Consider the following 26,710-nt stretch of genomic DNA (forward strand, 5'->3'; position numbering starts at 1 on the left):
AGCTTTGTGTAATTGCCAATGTGATTTGACTCGTTGCGGATTTATACTGCACTCTCAATCCGAAAATCCAAAGACAACTCAGTTTTTAGCGGTACACCGGGATATTACTACAGGCATGGAGAAAAAGTACAGAACCCTATCAGACACTTCTTCAGGAAGATAGAGAAACAAGCATGACTTCAAGCGGTAGGGCCGACACTTTCATTCAGTTCAAAACACTTTTTAATACGCTTTTTTTTAATAGCTCAGGTATGTCTTTTTATTTTATTGAGTGAGAGCTGTTTAGCAAATTGCCAAATTGACGGTGTATTACCCCCTAGTATTACAGTGGATAAACAGCTGTTTTCAGTGCTTTCTTTGCCAATCTTGAAACAAGCTGACAGCGTATCAAGATGGATCAAACTCTCAGAGAAACAGAAATTGCTTTGCAATGAAACCTTCTATAGCACGTCAGTACTGCTGTGTTTATGATATAAACCCGGGCTATCCAATGATTTAATATGAAATAGCATACATGTACAAGTCTGGCGTCAGACAATTCGCCTCCCAGACAATTCGCCCCCGACAACTTGCCCCAGTATACAGTATCACCCGAGTTAAATATCTTCGAATCGCTCGTTTAATAAATGAACTGTCTTCAATCCCTTAAACAAATAAATCTACAATGCGGAACTCAAGTCCATACCCAGCAAGTAATGAGATGACCGATACCTCCGGTCTGTTCGACTTTTCAGGAAAACATTTCTGCTAAAAAGCTAGCTTTAGACGAAATTAAGTCTACATTTACAGAAGAACACATTTATTGTAAGAATTTTTCGTCTATTACCCAGGAAACGACTTGGAAACGACCATGTCCCTCCTTCAGGTACCAGGAACCGAGAACCAATCGGGAAGTTCTCGGGGCCAATCGGCGTCGTCTTCGTTGAGATCTGAATCGACCCATTCCCGTCTTCGGTTTGACACAACAGTGCGAATGCTTGCCCCAGTGGTTTGGTCTCGAATTCAGGCAAAGGTATGTGCGAATAGTTACATCATTATTTGTTTGTTTGATCCCCGAGCTATGCTTAATTGTCGTTTCCGGTCCGTTGATAATATTATTTAAGTCCTTATTATTTTCTAGCTATTATTCGTGATTCAACCGTGCTTTAGATGTGTTAGATCTTGCACTCAAATGCAAATCTCCCTGCATATTTTTATTTGAAAGTTGCAAAAAGCTATCGTATTTGCTTTGATCCTTAACCAACCTTAACAAATAACGTGAGGGTAAATATTTAAGGGTTGATGTTGATAAAGTACGTTTATTGACCGGCCGTCGATATCGAAGTGATCGTAGCCAGGGCGGTATGCGGGTCAGTCATGTTACCTGCTTGAATAGAAGCCATTATCATTTCTGAACAAAGGACGGAATATCGTGTTGAACAGAGGACTAAATATTATGTTGATATTATGTTTTGTCTGAAATGATTGGGTGGGCGGCAGGACTTTTCCACGGGTGGCGGGGGACGGATGGCGGGTGACGGGTTAACTGTTTCTAAGTAAAGATTTCGTGAAATTGACTTTTTGATTTAATAGCGGGCAACAAAAGAAAAGGTACCCTCACATCACGTGAAAATTCTCTCTTTGCAATGTCACGCCGTCAAAAATAAAAAGTGCAAACCATTAAAAAAAGAAAGTCCAGAAAGGAAAAATATACAACAAGCATAGTGATACTTTAGCGATGTTTTTTCTGCGCAAGATAACTTGAGGAACTCATGAAAAGTAAAGTAAAACTTATTCTGAGGCAAGACAATTACTGCGCTTTTCACAAACATGCGAATTCTGAAGTTCAAAAGCCAACTGACGATTGCGTTTTTCGCTGCTGTCAATCATCTTAACGGACCTCTTAGGAAACAAAACTTTACTTTAACGGGTTCAAAAGGTCAAGGTTTGTGATTTGTGATTTGTGGATTTTGATCCGTTTTGTGTGTTTCTGTGTTTCAAGTATCGTTGCTTGTGATCGTAATTATGATCCACAGCAGCGAAAAACGCAATTGTGAAGGCGGCTTCTGAACTTTAGAGTTTGCATGTTTGTGAAAAGCGCAGTAAGATCGCATTCACTTCTTGACACGTCTAAACTGTGTCTCAGATTTTTGACAAGTATGTAAGTTAGGATAAACATTTGCATTACCCGTGGAAAAAATACTGTTATCCAAAATCGAAAAAAAGATATCAAAATTTGCAAACATGTTTTTTTAGAATAACTATCTAGAATTAGATTGGTTCATGGTTTAAAATATACATGTACAAAATAACTAAGAAGTCGGATGTCCTTCTAACCACACGTCCTCTTATTTAACAAGGCATGGAGCAGGAAAGTGTAGAGATGCATGTACAAAAAATTTGCTTGGAGTTCTTGATAAGGTTAGACACATGCCATGTGTCTTGCTTGACATTTCCCATTTTGATTTGACACACCACGTGTAGCCTGCGAAACGTTCCTTGCAGTGCAGAACCAGAAGAGGTGACTGTTTTCGCAGGCTTCACCGTGTGGCATGATTTCTCAGTTTTTTAATCCATATTTGAGTAAATAAACTCTTAGGAAAAATAGTCCGCGTGAGTGGACAAGACAAGAAAATATTTTCATTTGGAGTCTGGTAGCTGGTAGCTGGTACGTACATGTAAACATTGAAATAATTCAAAATTACAATATACAGTTATAGTTATAGTTATAGTTATAGTTATATGTTGCAGCCACTACCCTGCAGGCATTACATTAATGGGTACACAAGGCAGAAAAAACAATCTTAATAAGCTGATAACAAATCCAATAAATCTAGAACAGAACAGATAAAGATGATGGAAGTTTTTTGTGTGGAAAATTTCTGTTCATTTATGATGATCAAGATAATAATTCTAAAGAAGGTGTTTTTGTGTCAAGAGGATGATGTACAGTACATGTTGGGTTTGCATTATGTAGGCATCAGGAGGACAAGACTCATAACTACTTTTCTTTCAATTTTGAACTGAACCGGTTTGTTTTCAAGCAAATGTACAAAAACCAAAATATACAAAAAAATTTGTATTGACCTCTGGGATGACTGCTCTTGCATGGCCTCCAGTGAAAACGTTTCCTTTTTTTACTGGTTGTTAACAATAATTATTGTAAATGTTTTTGTTTAATCTTAGAAATCTGCTGCATTAAGTAATAATTCTACCCTCTCAGATGTTGCAACTCTTCAAGGGTAAGTTCTTGAGCATTTTATTTCCTCTTCAGGCCACATACAGATATTTTGGACAGAGACTTCGTAGATTTATTTACACAACCTTAAATTATAACCATATTGCAATAAGCAGAAAACTCGTAGATGAAAGAGGTTGTTATTCCAACTACACCCTTGGAAAACAGTCATGATTTGTTTTATTTTTCTGGGTGTATATGCAGGGCAGCTGTACCTTAGGTTTGGCACAAGCATGACCTGGGCCGGCTTCTCTCAGAAGCAAAATGAAAATAGAAGCAAATTAAAGAACTTTGTAGCTGTGTAACATTCACAGCTTACTAATAATAATGTGTCTAAGCAAACGTTATTATTAGACTTAGCTCCAGAGCATTTGAGCTAGTGGTAAGCAGGCAGCTGATATCCCATCCCAGAACTATTGCTTATATCTTGTGTAATTTGTGCACCCCTCGATCAAGTATCGGTTGACTCTATCGGCTCATATGTCCGTCGACTCTCGATCGCCATATCGGTTGACTGTCGGTCAACGTGTCAATCCATATGTTGGTCTAACACTTCACCGATATGGCAGCTAGTGTATTGGCCTACACTCAACTGCAAGTCGACATGTTGGCCGATACATGGCAAGTATACCGGTCAACCCTCAGCCAATACAGGGAGTGTCAATTGTCGGTGGAATATCAGTAGACTGTCTGTGGAACATCGGTTGACTATCAGTGTCATATCAGTCGACTGTCATATAATATAATATAATATGTCTTTGAAAATATAAACTGGGGAGTTGGGTTTCAGTGTTACGTGCAAGATATTGTGGTTCAGGGGTTTGAAAATAGTTTCCTTTCTGTTGTTTGTGCCATCCCTTGCCACGTCAACTTGTTGGATTTCTGCTGTTGTTCTACACATGTTGTAATGTTAGATTGTCGTTGAATACCTCTCAAAGGCAATGCCATAATGGCCCCAATTTTTTCCAAAAAAAATCGCACACACACTTGATACTCTCACATTAGGCTGGTGAAAGCCACCAAAGCCCCTTAAAAATTGCTGCGTGGACAAGTAACAACAAAAATTTGAGTAGACAAAAATATACCGTCGACTAAGTATCGGTGAAGTATTGGTCAAATGTCGGTAGGCAATCGATAGATAAGTCAGCTGACTATTGGCCAACATACCACCAACACTATCAGCTGATCTGTTGGTCGAGATGTTGGCCAACTCTCCGTTAACTGAGAGTTGGCTGACACATCGGCCGATAGTGTCGACCAATACTCCACCAAGGGGTGCACAAATTACATAAGATCCCTTTTTTCTATTATAAATTCACTTGATCACTGTTTGCATGAGTTGTTTGTCTTTGCACTATAATTCAATAATGTAATAAGATAAATTAAAATGCCCAAACAACTATTGTTCTTACCATTATTAAATTTTGTGAAATTATCAGAAAGTTCCTTTTTTTTAGCTTCTGTCGTTTGAATTTTTTTGTTATTTATTTGTTGTCTGTTACAGTGTAGATAAACAATTTTCAAAGGTGGCAGTTCTGCATTAATGGGGATGGGTGCAATAGCAGGGGCGGATCTAGGGGAAGGGTGCAGGGGGTGCGCACCCCCCCCCCCCCCCCCCCCGAGATGACCTGCGGTTTTCTAATACAACTGGTATTCTGCAAAAAAAAAAAAAGAGAGAAAAAAAACTATGTGGTTTATTGGTATTGAAGTAGAGCAAGAGACGAGTGCACCCCCTCCTAAAAAAAATCCTGGATCCGCCCCTGAATAGGAAGTCAGTGCATTGCCCATGTATAAGACGTTTTATCTAGACTGTTCAAGAGAAATAATGTAGTAGGCTTCTCAAACTAGCATTTAGTGCACAAATTTTATCAAAATCAAGGTGTAATAGCAACATGCGGACTGGAAGACATTAATTTTATTTAAGAAAATTAATTTTAAAAAAAGCTATGAAAGATGAGTCATATCACACTATTCTTTTGTCTTTATTGTTTAGCCGATATTAAAAAAGCAGTTCTACAATAATTTTAAACTTAAATTACATGATTAGCAATCACTGTCTTTAAAGTCCTTATCACTCTATTTAATGTGTATTCAAGATTATTTAAACATTTGAAGGCTGATGTGGTTTGGCTTTTGAACAACTGTTGCTATTTCTAATGGGATGAGCTATGTAATAGTTCAAATGTTCTTTTCAACCTCATTTCAAGTAAACAATCTATTTCCCTTATATTGCCTGAAGCATTGGTCAACTGCTTTTGTGTTAAATGAAATTGAACCCCTTTTACTTCGTCTATTGTCTTTTTTCTCAGTACTGCTTGCTTTCTATGCTTTGTATTGTATCTTTTGTTGTCACTTTTCTCTTCAGATTTGGAGCAATCTCATTACCAATTCAAATTAGTCTAATTCATTGTCATAATCAATGAAGTGTGAACTTTGCGGTGTGGTTTGTCATTTTCACTACCATGACTACACTAATTCTAAATCAGGCTAAAAAAGCTTATTGGATTTGCAGAATTGGATAATTATTGTGATGAAACCAGTCAGGAAGAATAGTTTTTCTCTCAACAAAAATTTCACTGCTGTGAAAACCAAGGTCACCAAAGCGAGGCTTAAATTTGGATGTTTAAGAGTTCAAAATTTGGGATTACTTGTATAAACAAAAGAAAAGTTTTTGAAACTCTTAGCAGTCATGGGGACAAGGTAAGGGATCATGCAAAACCCCACTTCCGTTTAAAAATTTTCACCAAGCTGAGTGTAAGAATAACATGTTTCGAATCAATTCTGAGCTTACAGAGATAATTTTAATAGGTTGTATAACTACATATACATATAATCACCTAAATTTCACTGTAGCCAAGCATATCCATCATTTATTTTATACAATATATCTACATTATAAATAAAAAAGGAGCAAGGCCTATGAAATCCATAATATCCAGTGCCCATTGATAATTCTCTAATGCTGTTAATTTGATAATATTATTGTTATTATTCAAAATTTAATGAGACCTGGCTTTTTAGTGTTTTATATCGCAGCTTTACTACAACTAGCAATGAATTATGCTAACTTATGACTTTTGTGGTCAAGCTAATAATAATACTTTTAGCATGTGTCATGACAAATAATCTATGTTTATGCAGACACAATAATATAAATAATATAATATAATATAAATAAATTGACCTTGCTCCCAATGTGTGGCTTCATAGCTCAGTTGAGCAACGCACCGGTAACGGGGAGGTCACGGGTTCGAATCCCGTTGAAGCCCTGATTTTTTTTCAGGCTTCTTCTTTCCAATTGCTTAAATTGGAAAATTTACTGCTATGATCATTCTTCACTTTCATCTAAAACCGCAGTTCAAAAATGAATTATTTCATATATACTTCACAACAAATGAATGTTGCCAGCTCTACACTGTATTTATAGTGCATTTATCAGAGCGTCTGATAGGTCGCGGAAAAAAAGTCAAATTTCGTTGGATTTTTAGGGACAAAATCGCGGAAAAATCAGCCAATTTCGCGGGAATTTTCGGGGTAAACTTGGCTGGAAGCAATCGGTAAAAAAACAGCGGATTTTGTGGTTATTTTCAGGGCAAATTTCGCTAGAAATCGATAGGTTTTGCGCTGATCAGACCAGCGTTTTTAATGTCTTTCTAACAGAGGTCATCATTTGCTCTTTCAAAAACAATTCGCTCCAGAAATGAAACAATGTCAAAGCCTTTAACATCATGGCTAGTGCCCAGTTTTTCGCAACATATTCTATACCTGGTAGTTTGCATGTTTCAGTGACGAAGTTTTGACATAAATTTGCGATTTTACAGCAAGTAAACTGTAATACCCCCAGTAGCTGAGACCAGCTGAGTTTCAAAATTGCTGTACAGACATGTATTTGATAAGATTTCTGGGGAATTTCGCGGTATTTTGTGTGTTTTTGTGAATTTCGCAGGATTTCGCAGATTCACCTGAATTTCACGGCTCCGCAACCGTGTGAAATATCAGAAGCCCTGATTTATTGTGACTGAGTACTCAAATCTTAAGATGACCTCATGCATGGGTTTCATTAACTTTTGGGGTACATTTTATGGGTTTGCCTGGCCTCGGTGTAAGAACTTTGAAACTTTTTTTTTGTTTTGTGTTGACTTCTTTGTTTTCTTTTTTTTATTTCACTTGTGATTTAAACAAGTTCTTACACTAAGGTTGAGCTCAATTTACGAAATAATAATCATTACTGGAAAAACTTCTTAAAAATTTAAAGGTGGACAGATGGTATGTGGGAAATAATGGATGTAAGAAAAAATTTTATCGAAGTCCTGTTTTTGTGTGTTTTTTTTGCGTGCCACAATTCACACCTTGTGGAAGGGGAGTAAATAACTTACTTTTGAATGGTATAGTATTAGTTTGAATGTTGAATATTTAGCCTAAGAATAGATTGTGGATTTTACCTACAAATATTATAGTATGGGCACCTGACAATTTTATGTTATTTATCAATTAAGTGATTAAGTCATTGATACTGTGTACACTCTATAATTATTTTTAGCAATGGGAAAGCTTTGGAGCCCCTTCGTTTGGAAGAGGAATTGGACATTCATCATCTTGAAAGTCTCATGTTCAAGTTTATGACACATATCCCAGATAAAGCAGCACTTAAGGCATGGCTGTCACGCAGGGGATCAGTTTTCAGGGACCAGTCCAGGTTTCATTCTGCAGGTCTCATGACACTTGAGGAATTTCATGAAATGCTGGCTGATTTATTAGCCATAGAAACTTGGGATGATCACAAGGTGGCAGTGTTTGATAAGGAAATAGAAACATTATTCAAAAAGGTAATTTATTGTGTACTCAATCAAAGACACTTTATTTGTTGGTGGTCTTTCATTGAACCAGAAATTGCTTTTGAAAGCCATCATTTTGTATTGCAATTCCCCTGTCAATAATAGATTTTTTTCTATTTGTCCTTTCTGGCTGTATGTCTTTTTTCGGCAGTCCTTGTAACATTGAATAATCTCCCTGAACCTTGTACACCACTCATATATGTAGAGGTTCTGGCACCTTAACTGTTGTCAGCTCAATAGATGTAAACAATCTTTGTCTTTTGTACATGTACTTAGAGTAAACCCTATTGACTGATTTCTTATGTTACTTATTAAGTTGTTATTATTCCTGTATTTTGCAGGTAGATATTGCATCTGATGGTTTGGTAGACTGGGATGAATTCTGTACTTATCTCATGTTGCAGTTTGAAGAGAATGACCAGGCCAGTAAAGTTTCTGGCAATACTTTTGTTCCTAAGCCGAACATTGTAAGGATAGATCATAACAAGGTATAGTCCGAAATGAACATTGCTTGTCTTTCAACTGTATTTCACTTCATATATCATATAAGAATTAAATGTTTGGTTTAGTAAACGGTTTATTAAGTAACAGTACACAGTAACGTCAGTCAGTAAAGCTAAAAGTAAGCCTGATATTTTGTAAAGTTCTTGACAAGAATTACATTCTTATTGCCAACGAGCAAGCCGAGCAAAGGCGGTCAGCTTGCGAGGTGGCCAGCTTAATGCAACGCGAAGTATTGCAGCAGGCAGAAAAATTCTCGATCGTGCTGTGAAAAGTGTAATGTAAGGTGTAGTTTCACGTGGCTTTTGATGACCTTTGTTGTAAACAAACCTTCAAAGTTCTGACATAGTTCTCTGCCACGATACTCTACTTGTACCAACTACAACTCGCTATTTCAAGTTCACGCTAACCTATAAATGTTATTTCCCTTTCGCGGTTTGAAACTCAACAAGTTTAATGTTCAAAAATGTCTAAGCAGAAGAATAAAAGCAATTTTAAGGGAAAGAGCATGGCAGAAATATATGAACGAGGAGTGCTTGTAGTGGAAGTTCTTGCCTCAGCAGCTGAAATGGTTTTATAAACATTGGAACTAAAACTGGTGATGTAGGCAAACTCTTTTTCTTTCGTTGGCTCTTAACAAAAGCCACAACTTAACAATAATGAATGAGGCTGAGTATCTTATGAAGAATTATGGAGATTGAGGAGGGTGTTATCCGTCGAGGCCGTAGGCCGAGGCGGATAAGACCCTCCGAGATCTCCATAATTCTTCATATGATACGAAAGCCGAATTCAATAATTGTTTTATTATTCATTCAAAATAATTCCTAGTTTAAAAACATGGCTAAAACATGCTTACCTCCATCGATCCATCAATGTTAAGTTCATCTTCGATAGTGCAGCTAGTTAGGTAGGTAGGTTTGTGCAGCTCCGCAAATATTCTCCAAATAGCAAATGTTGCCCTTCGAGTTGTCTTCTTGCTGTTCTTGCCATGTTTTCAGCTATTTTTCGCCTAGATCTTACTCTTGAAACGAGTGAAATGTCCGCTATTTTTCAAGTTCACAATTAAAACAACTCAACCTCGTCCCCAGGTCTTCTCGGTTAACGGTGCCTTAACCTTTGAAAACGCTGCATTTTTGACGTCATTTCCTCGTTAAACACAAAATTCCTCCAAATTTGGTCATCAGTAACTGGTTATGGTGAATTAAACGTGTGCTTTTAGCCAATCAGAATCGGGAAAATATTTTGAATGAATAATAATAGTTATTAACGCTTTCCATTGGTCAAAACTGGCGGCGGCTGGACAATTGCCAGACCAGTCAGTTAGGGAATGAAATCGGTTTTTTCCAAAGGGTTTTTGCTGAAAAACCATCTCCTTCATGCATACTATGTAGGATTTGACTGATCTGGCTGGAGACTTTTGATTAATAATGTTAATAGGGGTGAGTGGAGTCGAATTCGGTCTGTAATCATACGAGTGATAAACAAAATCGGATGACCATAATTATGATTACAGACCGTTGCACAACACAAAGTCCTGTTACCAACTAATCATAACCATTTAAATTTCTAAGAAAATAAATGCATTTTTTTTTTGGTAAAAGAGCATTTGAATACCAAAAGTCCAAAATTAGGGAAATATCACTGGCGGAGACACTGTCTGAATGTTGCAAATTCATCCATTTTGGAAAATCCCCAGTTTTGTAGGGTAAGTGGTTGTTGCTATGGTTATTGTGATAACTCCTGTGATTGGTGGATTTAGCTGAGTGCACTTAATATAATTGGCTAACCTGTCTGTCTGCATGCAGGTGTCCGATTACAGCCAACTGTCCGATTACACTGTCCAAATCAACCCTACACAATGATTAGTGAAAAATAAAGCAGTTAAATATTCACCAATCAAATTTGTGGAAATTGTAATGGTTATGATTAAAAGTGAAATTCTCATTTTGATGGGAATGGTCTGGGTGGTCAGTTCTGACAAATCGAAAGCGCCCTAAGTTAATGACTAAATATTCTTTTGTTGATAATAGTAATAGTAATAATGATAATAATAATAATGTTTTCTATAGTGCTGTTTCTACAATACATCCAACACAACGGTCATATGATAAAATTGCTTATTGACTAGCTGAGTACGGTCGAGCCAGAAGGGAAAATATTTGGCTGTTACTGCGCTCAGTCCGTACATTTGCATGTATGCTCGGTCCATATGTCCTGACAATATTTTCCCATCCAGCCCTCCCAGTCAGTCAATAGGTACATATACTGCACTGCGCATAATCATAAGTTTCATACTATCCAGAGTACAATTTTTTATGAAACCAGTGTAAATGCATTAGTTTTGTCTTTTTCAGGAAACAACAACTAAACTTCTGACTGACTTTAACCCGATGAGATATGTTACAGTCAGTAAGGTAAAAGGTCCCTTCAGCTCAACAATCTACTCAGTTGCTAAGTTCATGCAATCATATGATTCTCTCCACTGCTGACTTTTACACTTCCTGGAAGCATGTCAGCAAGTATTTCTCTTTTTGTTTTCTCGTGTCACATTGTATCTGAGCAACACATTTTCAGCAATAACAACAACGACAGTGATTATGTCTTTATCCCTTTACGTCTTTTATCCATTGTGATTTATATTACTTGTATTCTAATCTAAAGTATTGGAATTTTGTGGTCATTTAGTTTGGTTCACAGCTTAATTTTGGGCCACTCTTTATTTGTACTTTATCTTAAGTTTTATTATTGTGTAGGAGGGAATCATTGGTGTCTGGAGCACTGAACTGGAACTTCAGAGGAAAATTGAAATGGAACACAGCAACTCTGATGCTGAACGAACTACCAATAAACGCCATATAAAAATGTGGGTGACTGATGCTGTTGCCATGCCAAATGTACATAAAATGGCTTTGTCTACAACAAACAGAGACATTTATTTCTATGATATGTCTACACCAATTTACACATCACAATTCCATCTTTGCGGTGAGTGTAACAAGTGAAGATTTACTCAGCAAAAGCCAGTGTTGTTTGTTACTCTTTTAATTTTCCACTTTGAAATTTAGTGTCTTTCTTTTATTGATCACAGGTCCAGTGACTTAAGTTTGATACTTAATTTTAATTTTCATTACAGCTCTGGGCAATGTGGTCCTCTGTCTTGACTATTATTATAACAAAAAGGTGAGATCTGCCTGCCCCTTATGTAACTGGAGAATTCCTTTTCGTATAATACAGTAAACTGCAGACAAGTTTATTTAACCGAAAGACATTCAAGTTTTATCGTGTATCCAGTGTTTGATAAAGAAAGGATAATGTTACTAAGTTGCCCTCTTTATCTTTAGCTACCTGCTGGTAAATCGTGGCTTTTTCTTGGAATGGACAATGGTGTTGTCATGTTTTTTGTATTTTCAACTCCTCTCAAAGGACTGTTTGAGACTCCATTCAAGAAAACATCAGGAAGCCATCAGGTTTATCTACAGGTCAGTGTGCACTGAGTAAACTGGTTTCCCCTCCTGAAGGCAGTTCGTCCATCGCTAGTCTTAGTATTCTTTTATGGACATTTAACTTCTGAAAGTGCCTTTATTCCTAATAAACTTGTTTTTGTTGCCTTTATTTTTTCAGGACTTGTCTTCACATTCTCGGTTTGTGACATACCAGAGTTTAGGCCAGGTCCATTCTGATTGGGTCAGAAGGGTGAAGTACATTCCAGTCAAGGAGTTTATTATTTCTTGTAGCGGTAGCGGAAAAGACTCTCTTGTGGTTAGGGATATAGACGATAAGAAGAGGAAAACTTACACTTTCAAAGTAGCCAAGGTACAGAACAGGCTACAACTATTCCTGAGTTGAGAAAACCAAATTTTTGTGTTTCGTTTCACCATTAGAGGAGTTGGTGCGACAGTTTCTTAATAGGCGGTCCATCCAGGCTTCCATCCGTATTTTTAAGATAAGCAAGAAATGTCTTTGAGGTGATTAAAAATGCCGAACATCAGATGGTTTTTAGTCTCTAGGCTTTACCAACCCTAGTGACCGCGTTTTTACCCTGGCTTGTTAGTAAGTGTCGTAAAATATAAACCAATCACAACAGACATAGTAAATTAATCAGCTGCAGTAGATTTATGAAAAAGTAAAAAATAACATTCGCATTTACAAATCACTCAAAAGAAGAATTTTACTTTCGTTTTACAGGGTGTAGAGTGTTTTGATTACAGTCGCGAACTAAATGTTATATGCACAGGAGGAGTGGACCATGCAGTTCGTCTATGGAATCCTTATGTCACTGCTAAACCTGTGGCCATCATGAAAGGGCATCAGTCTTTTATTATTGACCTGGCAATTCATGAAGCTCTGGAACAAGTCTTTAGTTACGATAAGGATGGGGTAAGCAGAGCCTGATAATTGGGGCATGAAATATTTCCTCGATCCAAGTAATTAAACGTTCACAAAAACGTTACAAAGCATGCTACAATAAGCATAAACATGTTATCTGTTGTTAGGTTAAACAAATACTCAATTATTCATTGGTGACAAACGAAAGTCTGTTTTAATGGATATTACGGATGTTAAATGTACCTACAACGTAAACATAATATATACAAGTGTACTTGCCGCAAGTGTTGCAAATGCTCATCAGTGCATATGTATAAAAACTGGAAAATTTGCCAACATTTTTCGAGCTAACAGCAACACTTTTCTTTTAGTCAATGCTTAACTTCTTCAGTGCGTGAAGTTGGGCTTTGCAGATTCCGCACAGTATCAATATCCCTGCCCCACATTGTTTAAGGGGGCGTGTGTGGCCGAGTGGTTAAAACCCCGGACTCCGGATCTGAAGGTCCGGGGCTCAAACCTCGCCCGTCGCGTTGTTTCCTTAGACAAGGAACTCTACTTCACTTTGCCTCTCTTCACCCAGGTGTTTAAATGGGCTGGGGTAACCATGCGATGGACTAGCATCCCGTCCAGGGGGGAGTAGCAATACTCCTAGGTGCTTCATGCTACGGAAACCGGTATAAGCTCTGGCCGTTTGGGCCTTTGGTTCGTGTGCGCCTTTACCTTACCTTACATTGTTTCCTGCTGGGGTGGGGTCCCCAGGTTTAACCAGTAGTTGCTTTTAGGAATCTCCCGTCCGGCATGTCGTGGAGGATGAGTACATAGATCCTAAAAAAGAGGTTACCACCGGGGACGCCGGTCAGCATAGGATTAAATAAGAGCTAGAAATAAGTTGCTGCTGAGATGAGGTAACATTTTTTTTTTTTTGCTCTGACCACTCTAGGTTTTGAAGGCGTGGGATATCAAGGAACACGTATGTCTTCAGACAATCGGAATAAGGTTTCCATTTGGACACAGAATTCCAGAACATGGGCCATTTCCATTTCTTCTTTTGACGTCGCCCATCATCAACTCGCTGTTTATTAGCAGTAATGACTGCTTAGCAGAGATCAAGATCTTAGCTATGAATGCTGATTATAAAACCCGCACCAAAACAACTCACTGGAAACCTTTGTGTGCGGCGCTTTTTAACCCAAGCATGGAACAGGTAACGACTACCTCTTGGGATCACTAGGAGGGGTTTAATGTGACCTATCTCTGAGACCGCGTCTTGCTTGCAGGCTCAGCTGCTTGTAAGTAATCTGAATTCTTTGGACAAGCTGTTATAGAGAGCGCACGACATCGGTTCGATTCGTCTAATCATGATAACCCTGCTGGTGCTACTGAGGTTTCTTATTTATATGATAAGGAACGGAAGGCTATTCCACGTATAATTTGAGACTGAATGTTCTTCTCTTAGCTACTTTTATGTTATACTTTTATGTATTGAAATGTAGTGTAATTAATCCGTTTTGTACTCATTTCAGGTGATCACTGGATGCGAGGGCTCAGTCGTCACCTTCTGGGACTTGAAAACGGGGCGTCAGGCACAGCATGTCACAGAGGCTCATGGGACAGAGGAAATCTCTTGCATGTCAATGGACCCTACAGGCCGCCGCCTCATGACCGGAGACACGACCGGCAATATTCACGTGAGTCACTAACGCTTACAATTGGCTTCACTGTTAGGACATTCACTTAAGATCAATGTACTAAACTTTATTAGATTGCTGGTTTCACTGTTAGGACATTCACATACATGTAAGATCAACGTACTAAACTTTATTAGATTGCTGGCTTCACTGTTAGGACATTCACATAAGATCAGTGTACTAAACTTTATTAGATTGCTGGCTTCACTGTTAGGACATCCACATGAGATCAAAGTATTAAACTTTATTATATTTCTGAATCCGCGAGTTGTGTTTTGTTCCGCCAGCCGAGCGGGCAAGATGGGTGCATCGCTAGCGTGGGTGTCGCCAGAAAAAGTTCTCTCTTTGGCGATATAACTAAAGCTTTATTGATCAAGCTTGTTCAGTCATGATGACTTTATTTCGGTCCATGAAAACACAAAGAAAGATTTGGCCAGTATCCAGGCATCTTGACCCGCTCACGCTTGGTTCATAACGCCGCGGCATATGTATGGAGCTCCGGAACAGTGAGTAGTCACACTAAAACTGAGTCTTCCTGTAAACTAATGTGTTACAATAAGAACCTGATGCTCTCTTATTTCCTTTTCACGTTTCGTGTGTTGTTTTATGTTGTGCGCAGGTTTGGAATGCAAGCAATGGTCACTTGCTCAACAAACTTGAACCTGTTGACGAAAACGAGGTAACAGGAATTATTTCGCTCCCTGACAAGAGTAAGATTATAACAGTGGGATGGAACCGTAAGATTCTTGTCTACTACGACGACAACCAGGTTAGCACATCGTTTTTTCAAGTCAGACTCAAAACCGGTAGATTACGAATCCAACCGGTGCTTACCACTCGGCGGCCACGCTGCCTCCAAACTGCATACTGAACCCGTGTAATTGTACTCATTATTTGTCTTCTCACTTGCTAAGATCCTACAGCGAGTTTTGAAAATCAGCGCAACCTACAGATTAGTCAGTTATCCGCTAGAAGTTAACTGACTAATCTGTAGGTTGAGCTCATGATTTCCTGGCATTGTCAAACTGCGCTTCGTGCGACGGTGTGTTTGTCGTTATTTTCTTAAAACAATTATTGGATTCGGTTTTTGTGATATCCTGAAAATCAGCCTCGGCCTTCGGCTCGGCTGATAATACTTACTTGATTATTGCGGAAATCACAAAAACCTCATCCGATAACTGCTTGTTATTTGTTTTGAGGATGCTAGTTTTGTGAGCTCAGTGTTCAGGTTTAGTAAAGAAGGTCCAGTATTATAACCGCCTTTCTTTGCGTTTTTAGACTTTCTGCCTCAGGCCCAATGTTGACTGGAAGGGCGGACAGTTACATCAGGTCAGAGTGTGTATTTTGATGGGAAGATCCTTCCCAGGTTATATGAGCTTTCAATCTTGGTCACAACGGGAGAACCCAAGCAATAAGCTTACCCTGTAGGTTGAATACTAGATTAACCTGAGAACGCGGGATTTTACCCACAACATAATTATTTGTAAGATGGAAACTCAGTTGCAGCTGAAAAACATTTTATCAACTTCTCGTCAATGAATTGGTGTTCACTTAACTTGTCGGAAAATGTACTTCAAATCTACCCGTACCAGTGTCATGTTATACAAGTAAGTATTTTAAAGTAAAAAACAAGGTTCAGCCTTTCATTACAGAACGCGCTTATTTGTGTGGCTTGTTTGCGTTTTTTTTTTTTGCTGTTCTGTCAACAGGATGACATTTTAACGGCTGCTTTCTGTCCACCAAACTACCTTGCCACGGCCAGTTTTGACGGCGACATCATTCTTTGGAGTTTGGACCGGGAAAAAATGATTCGCAGGCTGAAGAAAGGCTCGGGCAGCTTGTTGTAAGTGGAAATGAGCTGCTTTTATTTTGACGTTTATTTTCTTTTTTCTTTGTTAAGGTGGCTCCGTTATTAATAAAGGCGCATTGAGCTACATGTATGATGAACTTTTCGTCATAACTTTTGTTTGTTTTAACCCGATGCCTACGAAACCTTGGAAAGAACTACAGATGTCGTTCAGCATTAATATGAAATAGTCCGATTTTACTGGTGTGGTAAACATTTTTTTTTTTTACGAAATTATAGAAATTCATGCGTGGTAAAAAATTTTTCTTATATTTTTTTATGAAATTTTGGTATCGGTTTTTATTGATATGATCAATATGCCATATAAATAATTCAGAGAAATCGTTGGAACAGATCTCTGCAACTGGAAAGTCCTTCGAAATCAGCTGTGAAATTGTTTTGGAATTTCGAAAACGAATTGCACTGGGTAAGGACGAGCCACCAATTCGAATTTTCGCGACAAGTAATTCTAATGTTTGCTGATTCTTAAAACGAAGCCGATTGCCAATCGTGCTATTCTTTGAGAGGTACTCTTTAGTTTTAGAAGCTCATTAAATCCAGTGCTCCAAACCTTGCTTTGAAGTCAAATGACTAGTTCCTCGACATTTTTGAAATATCGTTCAGCAGTTTCGGCTTAAACTCCTGCTACACACATTTTTATGTATTGCAATGCTTCCTCGTCGGCTTTTACTGTTGTGCGTTGCTTCTAATTCAAAAAACAAGTATTGGGGTTATAAACTAGCTTGTATCAGAGCTCAAGTAGAACTGTCGAACACCTTTGTTTATGACTACGAAATGAGCTCGGGTAGCGGTTTTGCGAAGAATTTGCACCTCGGCCGTGGGAACGAACTGTAATGATACCCATATCTGCGAAACCAGTTTGCCCTGGAACTTTTAAAAGCTTAGTGCGGACTTCTACGTTGGCACGGTAAAGAAAATGCCCAACTATTTTTCAGTTTTTATCTGTTGATGGATACTTGTTTTGCTGTTCGTTAGGTTGTAAGCGAATTTCCTCTTTTTTTTTTTCGACAGAAAAGCTAAGGTAAAGAAGCTCGGACTTCTACAAAACAGGAAAAACCTGTAAGATATCATTTTTTCTTACTGGTAACTGGTGATTTTCTTTCACATATTTTCATTTTTTTTCCTTTCTCAACAAGCTGGTAAGCTTACTTCAACATATGTAATTTCTACAGAGGCAGTAACTATGGCTCACCGGTAGACAAGTTGTTATTTCTTACATCAAGGGCTCAGTGGAAGTCTCAAGAGAGTGCTATTCTTGTGTCATCGGAGGCTGGAATGCTCGAGTTCTGGTGTTTGTACGGTCCGAACAGACCCATGGGTAAGTAGGTCTTGTACACGTGACCTGTTGTGGTCAGCGTTTATCCTTCTGGCCCCGGTTGTTCAAACATAAGATAGAATTATTCACAGGATATACAGTTATTTCAAAAAACGTTGTCGGAAGAAAACCAAAAAGTCTTAAGCCGAGACCCCAAGGTAATGAGGGTAGTTTCAAATCCGTGTTTTGGGAGAAAAAAATAGCCACTGATTTTTTATTCATCATTTATACAAACCATAGTTATCTTTAAAAAAAAGAGAGAAGTGAATAAGTTTCAGCAGAAGGACACCTTCGCTTGTCCCAGTCTTTGCAGAGCAATCTTCTTCAGCTTATTAGCATGCCGTAATCGCGTAACAATGGTCAAAGATATTTTAAAAGCGTGCAAAGTTGTTATTTTGCTATTCTAAACATTTTGATTTTTGCCGCTGTCGTTCCCTTCGCCGTCGTATTTGTGGCTTCAAAGTTTCAGTCCAGAGTTTAGGAATCTCTCATATAACGTTTCACACTGTTCTCTGGGACATACGCAAAGTGGCCCCGTTTTTTGAAACAGCTGTATAACTATCAATCGGATGAATATAAGAGAAATTAATTGTGTTATTCACTGTAGAGAGATTGTGAACAACTGGGGCCAGATATGTTAGCTCAAATGAAAAGAAAACTGTGCACTTTAAATGTCAATAGTTCCTGGGTTCGTAATTTACGGTACTGCGGGAAAGAAATTAGTAAACTAAAAAGTCGTTGCACGCTGTTTTTAGTGGGCCTAAATACACTGTATTGTGATGCTTTTTGCAGGTAGATTCACGGCCGCCACTGATGAAGATAGCAACGTTCTTGCTTTAGCAACAGATCCTTCTAACGAGATATTGATTACTGGAGACTCAAGTGGGCACATAACTGTGTGGGACATCAGTTCATATTGCATCTCAAGAGCGGAATCTATCATTGCTCAAGTAAGTTGAATCTTTTTTTGACTGGTATGTCGACATTAGTGTTTCAGCCATCCCATATTAAAGGTTGGAAATTGTTTGGTTATGCATGGTAAGAGAGGAAAGACTTAATCGTTTCTGGAGGGCTGTGAAGAGAGTGCTTCCTAACGACAAGAAATTAAAACAATCTATGTCTTCCATGCAAAGTCGATGGCAATCTCAAGACCGACAAAAATTCCATAGCTGAAGGTATATTAATCATTTCTTCGCCTCAATCAATAAATAATTATTTTCAGTGGTCTTGGTTATTTAATTCGGCTTTCGTATCATATGAATAATTATGGAGATCGAGTAGGGTGTTATCCGCCTCGGCTTACGGCCTCGACGGATAACACTCTCCTCGATCCCCATAATTATTAATAAGATACTCAGCCTCGTTCATTGATTGTTAAATATTAACTGAGCCTGAGGTGAATAATTGTTTTAGTATATACACAAGAAGTGATGTCAACAGAATCAGAAAGGAAACCATGAGGAAAACGATTAGTATGATTCACGGGTGAATTCATGCGTGAACATGTAGTCGTAAACAGCAGATGCACAACAGTTGAATCTTTACAGTGTTTTCAAACATGGCAAATTATAGTTTTAATTTTTTTGTAAGCTTTAGCATCAATGATTGAAAAGAAAACGTTGAAAGTTTAAATAACTCCCCTTTCTGAGAAGAAACACAGAGCTTTATTTGCTTCTGTCAACTCACCGTGAATGAGACAGTTTTTTGTCGCTTCTTTGCAAATGCTGTCAACAGCGGCTACGATCGAGGTGCGCGTTGTTTATCTACAGTGCCGTGTTCCTTGCCATGTTAACTTTGCTTTCCCTTTTTTCTCGATGAATTAACTTCTATTTCCAGGCAAAATTGGTTTTGCGAGGAAATCCAGAGTTCACAAAACAGTCACAAAGCGGCCTCCTTTTCCTTTGTAGTGGTCAATAAAAACATTGCTTCGAGCGTATGAAAGTCAACTACAGTAAATCACTTCGCAATAAAATCACGCTGTTTAAACACCATGACGTCTTTTCTTACCTTCAAAATCATCAACTCTGGGATATTCTTGTATTTTAAAAAAGTTCTTACTTTGAAACGTGGCAGAACACCCAGTTCACGACAGCGATTTACTTTTGCTTTATATTCACGCGGTGAATAGTTATAAAATAACTAAAATAGTACGCGCGTTCTGATTGGTTAAAAACCTATGGTGTATTGTGCCGGTAAACTCACAGAAAACTTCAGGTTAATTTATAAAAGCAATAGACCATTCTTTCTATGGGTTTACCGCCGTGATAACCCACTTAGGATGGTGGGAGAACACTCGGAAAGCTTGTAAATCACTCGCCTTCGGCTCGTCATTTACAAGCTTTTCTCGTGTTCTCCCAACATCCCGCGTGGGTTGTCACGCCGGTAAACCCATAGAAAGTGTGGTCTATTGCTTAATTAAACGTCATAGTCCGAGATAGCGAACCAATCAGATTGCTTGAATTACCAAGATCACTGAGTGTTTATATACTAATATGTATTATTAGTGCTTTAATTTAACCAGTTTAATAAGATAATTGATTCAAAAGAACTGTGCTTTGAGAAAAAATTTTCAATACGCCGCATTCGAACGTTTTCTTACATTCGATGCATAATACGACTCAATCCATCGTTTTTTTATTCCTTGAATATTTTACTGATAAATGTACTATTTAGGTAAGAATTATGGTTACCGGTATTTTATTTTAAATATTTGTACATATACCTTAATAATATATGAAGGGGGAGCCATTAGAGCAGCTTCGATATTTTCTGTGTGTTGTTTAGGTGTGGTCAACAACTCAGCGTGCTGCAGGTAACCCGGATGATAACCCAGAAGGCAAACCTCCACAGCTCACTAGCTGGTATGGGCACCAAGACTCAGTGGTTAGTGTGGAATATCTGTCGCAAAGTCAAGGTGCTTTATTATTATCTGCTTCTAAGGACTGCACGGCCAGGCTCTGGACACTGGATGGCCAGTACATTGGAATGTTTGGCCAGGTTAGCTCCTAACGTTCGTATGTGATATGCTTTTTTGAGCTATTTTGAAAAAATAGCTCATATGTCAGTGGTGTGAGCGTATGTATCTGTGTGGCTTTGTGGCTTTGTATGTTGGGATGTTTGTTGCAAGAGCCAATAAGGTTGAAGGTACTATGAGTTGATGCTTAGGAACCAATGGGATCTTGGCATCTATTTCAACACGGCATTGGTAAAGGTCGAACGAGGGCACTTTGAGACCGCCATCTTGATTCTTCACAATTTTTTCGTCCTTTATTACGGCTACACGTGTTTGGAAGAATTACATTAAATCTCTTCATGATTCAAACGCTGTGTACAGTGATGCAGCTGTTTAAGGGTTCATATTTTAGTATGGATGCTGCTTCAAGGCATTTCTGACCTAATTCGGCTATCGGTACAACGCACGTCAGTATGAGTTCTGTTTCACCTGCTACAACTGGGTAGAGTATAAAAGATCAAACATTTTCAAAGCTCTTCCAATGAAGCAATAATTGATATTTAGATATAGACTTTAATTCGAGAGTACGCGCCCTATAAAATGTGGTTTTAGAAGTTTAAAAAGGCAGCTTATTTCTGTGAAAGCTGTACCGAGTATTGTTAATCCTGTAAACAAGCTTTAAAAATATTATTCTCTCGCTTACAAAGTTCAACAGACCTTTTTCGTTCTGGCAAAACAGAAAAAAAAATAATAAGTGAACAACATGGTACATCCTTCCTGCATACTAAGTATTATAGTTCCTGAAAAGTATTTTATTTAGTAAAATGCGTAACTTAAGTAGAAACAGTAGCGTTAGGGAATAAAATTGGAAGAAGCTAGTTGACACAATAATTAGATACTGTTGTATTGAGTGGAGTAACATGATACAAGAAGAAATATATTTCGGCCGTTTGATAATTTTCTTGGAAGTTAATAAATATTAGGCTATCAACCTTGACGTTGCATGAAACATAATTTAATTGCAGATGTTGTAATAAAGCCGAGGTGATTTCTTAAAATCGTTTGCGAAAATTTTGTAGTAAAACAATTTGCCTTTTTTTTACGTACGAATTGTAAAAGGGCCAAAGACCAACATCTTCACATGCAAATTGTGTGCATGAGTTATTTTTATAATTCTGTTTACTAGATTACTCCGTGATAACTCGAATTCCCTCACGTACGAACCACGAAAGGGGGCAAAGTCCAACACTTTCACGTGCCAGCTGTGTGACTGTACATCTCATGCAGATTGGCTTTTCACAATAATAATAGTAACTTAAACGCATGAAGACCTGTTTCGTTTAGTAACCAACGCCCTAAAAAAGGCTCTTGTCTTTTAAAAAGCAATAGCTTTTAAAACATGAAGAAATAAGTTGTCGGAGTTAAAGACTGTCTCACAAATGTTAATAAATGTTAGGTTATCAACCTTGACGTTGCATGAAACATAATTTAATTGCAGATGTTGTAATGAAGCCGAGGTGATTTCTTAAAATCGTTTGAGAAAATTTTGTAGTAAACACTTTGCCTTTTTGTTACGTACGAATTGTAAAAGGGCCAAAGAACAACATCTTCACGTGCAAATTGTGTGCAAGAGTTATTTTTATAATTAACAGTTAATGAATAAGGCTGAGTATCTTATGAAGAATTATGGAGATCGAGGAGGGTGTTATCCGTCGAGGCCCTAGGCCGAGGCGGATAACTCAACCTCGTCCCCAGGTCTTCTCGGTTAACGGTGCCTTAACGTGCGAAAACGCTGCATTTTTGACGTAATTTCTTCGTTAAAGTCAAAATTCTTCCAAATTTGGTCATCAGTAACTGGTTATGGTGAATTAAACGTTTGCTTTTAGCCAATCAGAATCGGGGATATATTTTGAATGAATAATAATTCTGTTTACTAGATTACTCCGTGACAACTCGAATTCCGTACGAACCACGAAAGGGGGCAAAGTCCAACACTTTCACGTGCCAGCTGTGTGACTGTACATCTCATGCAGATTGGCTTTTCACAATGATAAATAGTAACTTGAACGTATGAAGACCTGTTTCGTTTTGTAACTAATGCCTTAAAAAAGGCTCTTGTCTTTTAAGAAGAAATAAGTTGTCGGAGTTAAAGACTGTTTCACTGAGTAGAATCGCACGTGAAAACCTCGTGAATTATGATGATGCAACCATCTACCACAATGATAAAAATCCTAGTATTTCGTAACTATTCAGTATTCGATGAGTCACATTTTGGCTTAAGAAACTCCGAGGAAACCTTAGAGTTTTCCTTCTAATCAACGTTTGGTGAGTAGAAATTTATTTTACTTTAACAATTTGTTTAACTTGCACCAGATGTAACAGGGAAAGACAGAGGAAAGTGAATTTATAGGTTGAGGATCGACTCAGCTGAGCTTTTAGCGTTTTTATTTATGTAGCGCAATACCCAATTTCGCACAAAAACCAAATCTACATTTAGGATGAAAAAGGTAGATTCATCACTCTTGGTAAGGTTACACCGAAGTATTATAGTTACACTGAAGCATTCAAAATAGCTCATGCACGTTTAACTTGCCTATGTTTTTCTTGGTTCTTGGCCGAGGATTAATATTAGTTTATTTACGTATTTTTTATTTTGTGTCTTACAGAAGAGGCTGTGGAACATTAACGATCCCAGCTCGTACAGACATGCAGGGTAAGGAACTGTATTAATGAATGTCACTTTTATTGTCGGTACCTCCTCCTTCGTTTTAAAATTTGTTTTGTTTCCGTTTGTTGGTGTTTTTCAGGAAGACTTGGGACGAGGAGAGGGACAGAGGAAAGAAAAAAACTCGCGTTCACACTGATATAAGTTATGCAAGTTCTAAACCACCTTCCCCTGCTCCAGCTTTGAGTCCAAAGCAGCAGCAGCTAAGCACTAGTCCATCAACACGTGAACCGCCGCCGCCAAGTAGAAGGTTAGATTGATTGTTAATTCTTGTTTCATTTCTCAATTTCTATTTGAGCCATTTCAGAAACTGTCTTCAAATATAAATACCATGAGATCTTTGGTGATCTTTATATTTCAATATCTTGGAAACAAAAGCAAGTATGCTGCTGCCGCAGGTTTGATCAAAATTTAGTTTCGTGCTACTAGAAGTACATCAAAGAGCAAGGACTACATTTTTTGCCAATTTACAGCTAACAATTACTTCTTTCGGACATCCAACGACGCCTTCAAAATAAAGATTTCCACGCAATTGACATGAAATTTGTGTATTTCTTGCATAACTGATTTTGTCCTGTAGATAGGTCTTGCGTGTTTCATGCAGAAAACAATAATCGCACATTGATGTTTTCTGCCTACGTTTTGTCCCTTCTAGCACACCGACGACCCCCCCCCTTGCAGAACGCGTCAGTTTCCTTCCCACAATTGATGTAGGAAAAGTAGGTGATGATGAAAGCGAAGCCGAAGATCCATATTCATGGAGAATGACTGACTATTACCGCTCCATGACAAGCTTGGTACTGGAAAGATCTTCGAAAAGTCCTCAGTCATGGGTAAGAAAGTTTTTTTACATCATCATTAAAAATCAGCAGTTAACATAACGAGTTATGAACAGGTGTGAGACGTCGATTCCCCTATTCGAAGTGTCCGTTGTAACAGGCAGAACGAACACCGGAAACGTAAAAGTTTCAGATGTTTGTTACGACTACGAGATTTATGAACATTTTGGTCAAGCGCTTGTCTTTTTTACAAAAATAAAGCATTTCTTAGTTAGAGTAGCTAGCGGTATAGAATGAATTGGAGTTTATAAACAGACTCGATGTTATGATTTTCGGGCAAAGTAACATCTTCCGTATAAAATTAAAATAATTATCAGGAAAAAGATCTTAGTAACTGTTTAATAGAATAAAATTTAGTGTATGATAATAATCAATAACTATGATTAAAGACATATATTAAATTACTTAGTTGTATAATAGACCTTATTCACGATGCCCGCCATCTTTGCAGGCGCTTTAGGATCGGTGGGATAAAAGCAATTAACAATTCTTTGACGAGGTTGAGCAAACTATCGTGATTTGTCGGTGGCGAGCAGATCAATTATTTGCCGAAGCCGAGGCTTCGGCAGATAATAGGCCACTTCCGACTTCCAAAAATCCTCACTTTCAAAATGAGACCAAGTGCATAACCTTTCTGGTAAAAATGAGTTCTATTTGCGTGAGAATGAATACTCATTTCCATATCAAAGGCTGAGCACTTAACCTCGTTTTGATACAGAAGCCCGGGGAAACTCGGAAAAGGCCGATTGATCTGCGAGACACTGACAAATCACGATATTCTGCGAAAACCGAGTTCAATAATTATCAGGAAAAAGATCTTAGTAACTGTTTAATAGAATAAAATTTAGTGTATGATAATAATCAATAACTATGATTAAAGACATATTAAATTACTTAGTTGTATAATAGACCTTATTCACGATGCCCGCCATCTTTGCAGGCGCTTTAGGATCGGTGGGATAAAAGCAGTTAACAATTCTTTGACGAGGTTGAGCAAGGTTGGACGAGGTTGGACTTGATTAGACAAGACGTACTTCATAGGCATAATACACGTAACAAAGGCAATTTTAGATTACCACGTGTCAAAAGAAATTGGGGAAGCAAAGAACACAATATCATTCCGTTTCCGATTTTAACTCCCTCAGTCAGACGATCAAAGACTCAAGGAATGTAAATAGTTTTAAACGTAATGTTTTTAAGTTTTTAATATAGCTACTTACGTTTAATTTTTACTTATACTTATTTTTAATTTTTTATGCATTTTTTGTATCTTTTTAATCCCTTTGCAATTTTATAGCTTTTTTTTTTTGTTTTTATAATATATATCTAGTTTTGAGGTCCTTTTTGAAAACCGTATCTTTTATGAAAAAGTTTCCTCAATAAAGATGATGATGATTATTATTATTAATAATTATTTTATCATTCGGTTACCTAATTTGTTTTTTAATGAGTATCTGGCGTTTTGCCATTTTCACGCAAGAGCGATAGCAAAAGGGAGAAAAGCGTGGTTTCATTTAGGCATGAGCAGAATATTATTTGCAGCCGAACAAAGTTGGACGACATTGCACACGAGGAGACCATTATTTGTATGCAGTTATTTGCAGGTCACGTGATGCGCTCTCGGCCAATGAAAAGGAAGAACAATTTGCATCGAATGATAATATCACTTGTTTACATCCTGAAATACCAAGTGACATAATCATACCAAGTGAGCAATTATTGATCTGCTCGCCACCGACAAATCACGATATTTTGCTCAAATGATCACCCATAATTTTCCATTATCGTCTTTAAGAAGAAAAAGTTCTGCATTTTCTGTTGTCTGTAATAAACAAAGTCGACCGCGATTTCGTGCAATGGCAATTTTTTGCTCTTGTTTGCCCCCGGAGAAACCACTTGACAGTGACTTTTTTCTCCCCAGTCTATTCTTGGAGATCATTACAATAAAGACTTCAGACGCCGCATGGAGACGAGGCAGACACGAAGGGACCACGTTGGCAACGTGGATCCGAAATTAACATGTGGAGGAGGGTTTGGAAGCACTTGCTCTCCCTTTCAAGCGCTTCACATACCGGTAAGAATCCCTGAACAAATATGTCAACGCTTTTTTAACCCGTAGATACCCGAAGGGTATTCAATGTTTTTGTGATGGGATTCAATGTGCAAATGTGTCACTCGCTCACTTTGCGTTGACAAAGATCGGCTCTTCCGCTCCGTCCCGAACTCACTGCCCGATATGAAAACGACATAGTTCGTAGTTGCAGAAGGGCTCCTGAGCTGTGCATTCACTCACTCATCCTCGTGAGAGAACTTTGGGAACGAGGTTGTCACGCTCATGTTCGCTACGAAAGGAGCAACACTTACATCAACACTCGCTGTCGATTTCTGACAGTTCTTTAGGTCGTGTGTATATGCACTACAAGTATCACGACCATAAGCAATGG

General features: G+C 38.1%; 1 protein-coding gene across 1 annotated transcript in view; it reads left to right on the forward strand.

Moving 5' to 3' along the window:
* LOC140941138 (cilia- and flagella-associated protein 337-like) overlaps nt 1-26,710 on the forward strand; it is a 27,966-nt gene continuing 1,256 nt past the window's right edge. Inside the window, exons 1-24 of the mRNA XM_073390109.1 lie at nt 1-186; nt 831-1,012; nt 3,166-3,221; nt 7,758-8,043; nt 8,394-8,540; nt 10,908-10,967; nt 11,307-11,538; nt 11,687-11,733; nt 11,895-12,032; nt 12,175-12,366; nt 12,739-12,930; nt 13,820-14,083; nt 14,403-14,567; nt 15,187-15,336; nt 15,846-15,896; nt 16,277-16,410; nt 17,446-17,493; nt 17,607-17,752; nt 18,542-18,699; nt 20,534-20,746; nt 23,369-23,415; nt 23,510-23,677; nt 24,083-24,260; nt 26,188-26,340. Coding sequence (XP_073246210.1) covers nt 174-186; nt 831-1,012; nt 3,166-3,221; nt 7,758-8,043; nt 8,394-8,540; nt 10,908-10,967; nt 11,307-11,538; nt 11,687-11,733; nt 11,895-12,032; nt 12,175-12,366; nt 12,739-12,930; nt 13,820-14,083; nt 14,403-14,567; nt 15,187-15,336; nt 15,846-15,896; nt 16,277-16,410; nt 17,446-17,493; nt 17,607-17,752; nt 18,542-18,699; nt 20,534-20,746; nt 23,369-23,415; nt 23,510-23,677; nt 24,083-24,260; nt 26,188-26,340 — 3,420 coding nt within the window. The 5' untranslated portion in view covers nt 1-173. The remainder of the gene's footprint in view (nt 187-830; nt 1,013-3,165; nt 3,222-7,757; nt 8,044-8,393; nt 8,541-10,907; nt 10,968-11,306; nt 11,539-11,686; nt 11,734-11,894; nt 12,033-12,174; nt 12,367-12,738; nt 12,931-13,819; nt 14,084-14,402; nt 14,568-15,186; nt 15,337-15,845; nt 15,897-16,276; nt 16,411-17,445; nt 17,494-17,606; nt 17,753-18,541; nt 18,700-20,533; nt 20,747-23,368; nt 23,416-23,509; nt 23,678-24,082; nt 24,261-26,187; nt 26,341-26,710) is intronic.

This window comes from Porites lutea, chromosome 6 (assembly GCF_958299795.1).
Source record: "Porites lutea chromosome 6, jaPorLute2.1, whole genome shotgun sequence".
Taxonomy (NCBI): domain Eukaryota; kingdom Metazoa; phylum Cnidaria; class Anthozoa; order Scleractinia; family Poritidae; genus Porites; species Porites lutea.